This window comes from Oryza sativa, chromosome 12 (genome assembly GCF_034140825.1).
Source record: "Oryza sativa Japonica Group chromosome 12, ASM3414082v1".
NCBI classification, from domain to species: Eukaryota; Viridiplantae; Streptophyta; class Magnoliopsida; order Poales; family Poaceae; genus Oryza; species Oryza sativa.
This window is the reverse complement of record NC_089046.1, coordinates 2,656,756-2,664,259: the sequence shown is the minus strand read 5'-3', so window position 1 is coordinate 2,664,259 and position 7,504 is coordinate 2,656,756. Positions and strand designations below refer to the sequence as shown.

At 44.2% G+C, this 7,504-nt stretch overlaps 2 protein-coding genes across 3 annotated transcripts; both read right to left on the bottom strand.

Annotated features, from left to right (window-relative positions):
• Window positions 1-1,022: 1,022 nt before the first annotated feature.
• Window positions 1,023-2,314, bottom strand: LOC107276293 (putative F-box protein At2g33190). 2 transcript variants are annotated; one of them, XM_066306526.1, is made up of 2 exons: window positions 1,541-2,314; window positions 1,023-1,435 (listed from the first exon to the last, which is right to left on the bottom strand). In XM_066306526.1, the coding sequence occupies exons 1-2, from the start codon at window positions 2,312-2,314 to the stop codon at window positions 1,055-1,057; spliced, it is 1,155 nt and encodes a 384-aa protein (XP_066162623.1). In that variant the 3' UTR covers window positions 1,023-1,054. The 2 variants fall into 2 exon arrangements, with proteins under 2 accessions (XP_066162623.1, XP_025877763.1); XM_026021978.2 differs by having other exon boundaries at window positions 1,023-2,314.
• Window positions 2,315-5,043: 2,729 nt separating this feature from the next.
• Window positions 5,044-7,125, bottom strand: LOC136354838 (uncharacterized). The gene is made up of 3 exons (XM_066306606.1): window positions 5,664-7,125; window positions 5,441-5,578; window positions 5,044-5,368 (listed from the first exon to the last, which is right to left on the bottom strand). The coding sequence occupies exons 1-3, from the start codon at window positions 7,097-7,099 to the stop codon at window positions 5,245-5,247; spliced, it is 1,698 nt and encodes a 565-aa protein (XP_066162703.1). The 5' UTR covers window positions 7,100-7,125; the 3' UTR covers window positions 5,044-5,244.
• Between the last annotated feature and the right edge of the window lie 379 nt (window positions 7,126-7,504).

Sequence of the window (7,504 nt, the reverse complement as noted above, 5' to 3'; positions counted from 1 at the left end):
CCACCCCCGACGTCGCGGCAGCCGGATCCGGCCGGCCCTGAGCTCGCGGCGGAGAGGCGGTAGAGGCGATGGCAGCCCGCAGCGGTGGTGGCGACGGCAACTGGCAGCGGTGGAGGAGGGAGGAGGACAAGGAGAGCCCGCCGCCGGATCCATCGCCCACGTGTCGTCGTCGCCGAGACTGGCCGCCGCCGAGCCCGGTCACCGCCGCCACCCATCCCCTTTGCCGCTGCCGGAGCCGCCGTCGCCTGCGCCTCGGTGGGGAGGGAGGAGGATGGAAGAGTGGATTTGGAGAAGGGTAAGAAGATAGGAGGGAGATGGAGAAGGGTAGGTGGGGTGGAAAGACTGAGATCTTCGGTGGGATTATATATTCGCCTCGAAATTTTTTTTTGCAGCAGTACTCTTTACCTACTACCAGCGAAAATGCGGATACTTAAGAGATCCGCCTCAAAAAATAGAGTTATTTTTTATGGTCGACCTCTTATCATGACCACCCGTGAAAATCGGTTTTCGCTGGTAGTCCATAACCCCCCACCCCTCGTTATGTTTTTGCTAGCGGTTTTTACATATAGCCACCAGCGACAATTATAGGGTAATGCCATAAAAAAATTGTTTTTCTAGTAGTGTTAAACCTGTAGTTTTGTAGTTTTGTGATAAATTTATTATTAAAGCTGTACTCCCTCCGGTTTCATTTTGATTGGCGTTTTAGACAATGACACGGTCTACAAGATATATGTTTGATCTTATTTTTCTACTATAATATATATAATAAATAAATGTATGTTTACTTTTATTATAGTACTTTAAAAGATAAATTTATATATGTTGTTCTAGTTCCTTTAAACTAAATATTTTTAAAGTTATTGATAGTCAAAATTATAAAAGTTTGACCTCAACATTGTCCGAAACATCACTTAATAAGGAACAAAACGAAGTAGTTTTATGATACATCATTATAAATCTGCAGTTTTGTGATAATTTAGTTAAAGTATCAATAGTTTTATAAAATTTACTAAAAAAATGTACACAAAGGGTAACATTACACGCATTTATATAGTCAACTATATTTTGCAGTTTTAGTAAAACTTGGAGTAATCCAAACTGGAGCTAGTGGCCAATTCAGCCACGGCTGAGGATACTCCACATCGATCGCAGTGTCATTCGTATAATCATAAACTCCAACGTCCCGACGAAGATGTTTACGGTGAACCAAGTACCCGTAGTCATCGTCGAAATATATGTGATTTGGCATCAAGTGTGGATAATCCTTCACTGGCAAGCACATCGAGTAACTAGTGCCAATAAACAATGCATTGTTACCTATGTCATCGACGTCATCAAGATCTTGCTTCTTGTAGTCAACCTTGTACACCCCGATTTCAGTTGTTCGTACGTCCTTATGCTCGCTACCTTCATCTTCTTCCGTGACTCGCAAGACCTGCAGGATGTCACCTTCCGTGGTACGTACAATGTAGAGGGTGCCCAATTCACCCATGGTCGGCTTGAGAATCAGTCTATGGGTGAAGGAGGAAGAAGCACTGACGACATCAATGGCGTGGATGGCGCCGTGAACGGTCTGGGCGTAGAACACGCCGTCGTGGTAGATGCAATCTTCGAACCACTCACACTCATTGTTCCCCATCTTGATCCATGTCCACTTCTTGTCGCCGGATCTCGCGAAGGAGAGCTGAAGATATGGGTGATGGATGAGCATCACCGTGTAGTCGTCGCCGCGCGATGGGTCGGAGGAGATGACGGCTTTGAGATACAAGAACTCCCTGAACGTCTCCGGCGGGTGCGTCACCGTGTGCATGTCATCGTCGTTGCTCCGGTGACTGTTGCCGCCGCCGTCGTAGTAGACCAACTTGTAGTTGTTGAGGTTCCCGGCGTCGTCGTAGAGTGGCCTTACGTGTTCGATGGTGGCGACGGGTGGGAGGTCGAGCTGCTCGCCTGTGGCCGGGTTGAGGAGGTGGAGCTCGGAGCGGTGGTCGGCGGTGACGAGCCAGCCGTGGGATGACCCGACGATGTGGCGCTCCGCGATGGGCGGGTCCGGGAGGGGGACCGTGTAGGACGTCGTCTTGTCGGCGAGGCTGTAGAGCACGGCGGCGCGCGGGCCGGCGGCGGCGGTGGTGTAGAGGAGGCAGGGCGTCTGCGCGCGGGAGTAGAGGCCGAGGCGGCGTATGTCGCGGGCGGTGGCGCGCCAGAGCTTGCAGACGGCGGCGGAGCGGAACAGGTCGGGGAACTCGAGCTCGAGGAGGACGAGGCCGAGCACGTCGGCCGGAAGCTCCGACCAGTCGGCGGCCGCCGGAGTGTCCATGGAAGTACAGATCGATTAACTAGCGTCGATGAAAGCGTGCCACCAGATCATCCGCTAAAATAATTAAAGCAGCGAAATCTGTTTAAAATTAAGAAAAAAAAGTCTAATTTGCAACCCCGAACTATTGTGTTGGTATGCTTTACACCCTAAACAATATTTAGGCTCACTTAGCTAGGTTGTATTCGGGAGGAGGGGTTCCTCCCCGACACGCAAAACGAAGCTCATATTATTGCATGATTAAGACCGTGTTTAGTTCATCCCCAACTACTCTAAACTTGTAACTTTCCATCACATCACATCACATCCAAAACTTTTCTACACATGTAAACTTCCAACTTTTTTTTTCCAAACTTCCAACTTTCCCCAAACTTCCAACTCTTTTCAGGAACTAAACACAGCCTAATTAAGTATTTTGAAGACTGTGCCAAATTTGATCATGCCTTATATTATGAGATGGAGGGAATAGTTAGAAAGCATGCAGAAGATATCAAGACAATCATGAGTTAGTGCTAAAGTCTTAAGTCTTACCAAGTCTTAAGATTGTGTTCTATAATACACTTTCCAAACTTCTACTTTCTTTTTTTCACACGTATGTTTTCCAAATTGTTAAATGGAGTATTTTCTTTTTAAAAAAATATACAGTAAAATTGCTTAAAAAATTATATTGATTATTTTTTAAAGTTATTTTAGCTAATATTTAATTAATCATATATTGATCTATTGTTCCATTTTACATGCTGGGAGAAGGATTAACAATTCCAAATGAACACATCCTTAATAAGAAAATAATATATTGTTTACAGCTTTTTTTTGCGTTGGTATAACTACAGCCAAAAGAATTACAGGATTAGATCACCTTTGTCGTGATTAGGAGGTCGCGATTCCGTCTCAAGTTTGCATGAAGAGGACGCGAGAGCGTTACTTATTGTCGTCGCGTCTGCCACGCGCGACGCCGCTCCCGCCCTCTCGTGCTCCCGATACATGTGACTAGGTGTGTGCGCTCGACAATCCCCCCACCACTGTCAACTCGGTGTACGCACGCTGCACACATGAACTCACACGTGTTCACGGACGCAGATTCAGTGACATTTCCCCGTGACATTTTTGGTGACATTGAGTCACTGACATGTGGGACCCATATGTGTCTGGACCCACATGTCAGTGACTCAATGTCACCGAGAATGTTACGGGGGAATATCACCAAATCCCAATCCCAAGTTCACGAAGGATGATGTCACGAGTTTGCACGCTGAACTCATGAACTCGCACGATGTCGTCAGTTCGCGTGGTGCATTTATGTACTTGCATGATTTTGCGCCGATGACATCACGAGTTTGCACGTTGGTGGTAGGAACTCGCGCGCATCCACCAGCATGTCAGCGATTTCGCTTTCCTATAGACGCAACAACGGTATAATGATGCCAATTATTCTAAAACGAGTATATTTCTACTGTATCGGTAAAAATAATATATTTTCAATTTTTTTAAAGCATCCTTAGCTAGGCCATATATCAATCGTGCATAGTACCCAACTGAGTTCATCCACTTATTATTTTCTGTCTCGATCGTGCATGCTCTCTCGGGCCTCATATAATTCATCAAACTCTCTATGGCAAACGTGCGAAAAATGAAAGAGAATCGGATCAAGGCGAGATTTTTCAGTATATGCCATCCAATTCACACCGTTTTCAGGATACGCCACTCAATTCGCGTGACTTTCAGAATATGCCATTGGAAGCACGAATTCCTTCATTCCATGCCATTTTTCTCTATTTTCCTAAATTTCTCAGATTTCTAATATTTTCCTTCATCTTTCTCACCTGATCGGACGGATTTACCCATGGGCCCACCTGTCAGGAGAGTAAAGAGATAGCCTCCTCCTCCCAGGAAAGCAGATCGATCCCCTTCATCCTCTCGGCCGACCGAGAGACGGAGAGGCGACGCCGCTCGCCGCTCGCCGCTCGCAGCTCAGCCCCCCGCCGCCCAGTATGCGCCCCGTCCCCGCACCTCGCTGCTCTGTCCGCGCATCGCCGGCAGCACCGTCCCCCACCTCAGGTCGCGCCACCGCGCCCCGCCTCGAGCGACGCCCTCACCGCGAAGATCGCCTGCGCCGGTCGGCTCCCCCACCTCCCGTCGGTCTCCTGAAGTCTTTGACCAGACCGCGTTGAGCCGTCGACTCCAGCGCTGCAAACAATTTGCTTTACCAAAAACTTTATACTTTGTACTGTTTGGAAGTTGATTGTAATCAGAAAATTTCCAGGAGTGCAGGTTTGCTAGTAGGATGGTTCAGCTAGTTGTATCAACGCATTGTTTGTATGGAAAGTTGCAAACTGAGACAATTTTGATGGTTCAACTCGTAGCATGTTTGTTAATTGGCATTTACAATTTCGATGAAATATCACTTTGTATGTGCAATCTGAGAATTTGGACAGCATGTGCAGACAATTTTCACAGCATGCGTAGAGAATGGTCAATCTTCCCAATCGTGATTTACAGAAGTTTTTTCAATTAGAGATTGAAGCATATTTTCAAGTTGCAGTTGTTTACCTGAGCCATGTGAGAACAAAATTTTGGACAGTACATACCTAAAATCTGTGCAATTTTGACAGCATACACCAAAAATTTGTATATGTAATTTTTGACAGCAACGTACTCAAAATTTTGACAACATATACCCAAAATTCTGACAGCATATACCCAGAATTTCCAATTTGAACAGCATGTAACCATATTTTGGCATGATATATAGCAAGTAAAACAATCTCCAAGGCAAGCACCTCTAAGTAAGCAAGTCAGAGAATGCCATCCAAAATACATAATCCAGGCATAGAAGTTCAGATTACAAAATAAAAGCCACAACTTGCACAGTCATGTGGTTCACATACAAAAGCATCCATAATCTAATAGTTCCCATATTTGAGAATATATAATCAAGGAGCACTCGTTTTTAGCCCTTTCTTTGGAGTGATCTTCTTTGCAGCTCTAGTGGGCCTTGGAGGAGTTGTCATCTGCCTCATTGGTCCTTCTCCACCAGTTGTTGTCAATGCCGATTGACTTAAAAAAAATTAGGTGTTAGTAAAACATTTTTTGAATCAAGTGCAGAAACAAGAAAAAGGGTTTGCCTACCTTCTTGTTATAGGCCCTGGACTAGTATTAGTTGAACCATTTGGGCCTACCTTCTGTCTTTTGGGTGTGCCTTCTATGCTAGTACTTGCTGCACAATTTGCTTCACTAAGTGGTCTCCCTTTTTTGGCCCGACTTGGCCTGCAAAAGTAAAACAAATAAATTTGCTAGATCTGAAACAAATAAATATGCTAGAACTAAAACAAATGACAATTTATACACTTACTTTTTCTTCGTTCCATTCAAAGGACATTTTGGCGACGTCGACCTATGGCCCATGGCAAGACATCTCTTACATTGAACTTGCCACTTGCCTTTGCTCCTAGCCTTGCCCTTATCAAGGCACCCGACTATTTGGTTCTTCCTTTGCCTCCCAACTTCCCTCTTAGTAAGAGGTGGCAACAACTTAAAACCAATATTCACTTTTGGCCATTGGGACTTATCTGGAAGTGGTAAAATAACTCCTGCGTATGCAAGCTTATACCTTTCTACCGAATAGCAAGGATCTAAATAATCAGCCATGTTAGGGTTTCTATATGATATTATGAGAGCTAAAGCATGTGGGCATGGTTTACCAGAAACTTGCCACTCTCTACAGGTGCATGTATGGTTTACTAGATTGACAGCATGTCTAATAATCTGATGTTCAGCAGTGATCTCAGTCACCTCAGCTTGGTCTCTATCACCTTGAACTACCTTCAAGTGGCCCAGTTCTCTAGTCATTGCATTGAGTTGACAAACCACAATAGATAGCATCACACCATCCAATTTCTCACCTATCTTCCTCCTCCTAGCCAATAGATTCATTGTCTTTGACCTAATACCATCTGCAAGCTCAACAATTGGAAGATGTTTCATATCTTTAATCCATTTGTTCCATGACTCTGCTAAATTGTTGGTGATGAAGTCACATTTTATCTCTTCTGAGAACTTGCTTCTCATCCAAAGCAATTTGTGATAGGTTTCTAAGTATGGCTTCACATCTGAATTTGCCTCATAAATTTTATTCATGTAATGATAAAATCTTTCTGGCATATAAGACCTAGCTGCAGGGTACATGTTCCCGAACACTGGACCTTGAAACTTCTTTATGAAATTCTGCATCAAGTGCCAAAAGCATTCTCTATGTTCTGCCCTTTGAAAAACATTCTTCACAGCATTCTCTAGCCCCTTACAAGCATCTGAGCTTATAGCTAAGGTTGGAAGATTGCCTACTGCCTTATTAAGTTGTTGCATAAACCAAGTCCAGTTGTCAGTGGTCTCACTCTGAAAGAATCCAAATGCAACTGGAAACATCCAGTTGTGTCCATCTATAGATGTTGCAGAAGCTAGTTGACCATTCCATTTTCCATTAAGTGCCGTGGAGTCTATACTCAAGTAAGGTCGGCAACCCATTATGAAACCATCAATGCAAGGTTTGAATGAACAAAAGAATCTGTGAAAATAAATCCCATCACCATCTTCCTGTACATCTATCTCCACAACATTTCCCGGCATTTTCAACTCAATCTCAGCCTTAAAGTTAAACAAAAATGCAAAGCTCTCTTCCCACGTCCCAAATATTTGCTCTATAGACTTTTGCATACCTGCATAAACTGTTGAGTATCCCACTGTGACTTTGTGTGTGGTTTGCAACTCATCTTGTAGCTTTGTTGCACCCATATTTGGGTCCTTCTTTAGAAAGGGAATGGCCTTCTCTGCTACCCACTTGTAGGATGACATCTTGGTTTTAACTCTCGCGGTTGATGTACAATGATGGGGAAATCTGTTCAAAGTAACCTACAACACAAAAGAACACAATGCATGATCAAAATGTATTATTTTATAATTATCACTAAGAAACAAAATATTGAATATGTAACATAGCCATGCTAAGTTAGTTGTTAGTACCCTCACAGATTTTCCATCAGGCTGTAACCTTGCCACAATAGCCCATGGGCATCCCTCAGCTGTGCAATAGCCCCGAAACCTCTCTGTGTCAATCTTCTCTGTCCCTAACTCAAATTGCCCCTTTATAGCATGTTGCCTCACAGCTGACCTAAACTCAACCATACTTATATATAAGCT

Coding starts and splice junctions, on each gene's coding strand:
- LOC107276293 (XM_026021978.2), bottom strand. CDS start 2,314: ATGGACACTCCGGCGGCCGCCGACTGGTCGGAGCTTCCGGCCGACGTG.
- LOC136354838 (XM_066306606.1), bottom strand. CDS start 7,099: ATGGGTGCAACAAAGCTACAAGATGAGTTGCAAACCACACACAAAGTC. Junction 5,579..5,663: donor TTGAATGGAACGAAGAAAAA/GTAAGTGTATAA, acceptor TTACTTTTGCAG/GCCAAGTCGGGCCAAAAAAG. Junction 5,369..5,440: donor CCAGGGCCTATAACAAGAAG/GTAGGCAAACCC, acceptor ATTTTTTTTAAG/TCAATCGGCATTGACAACAA.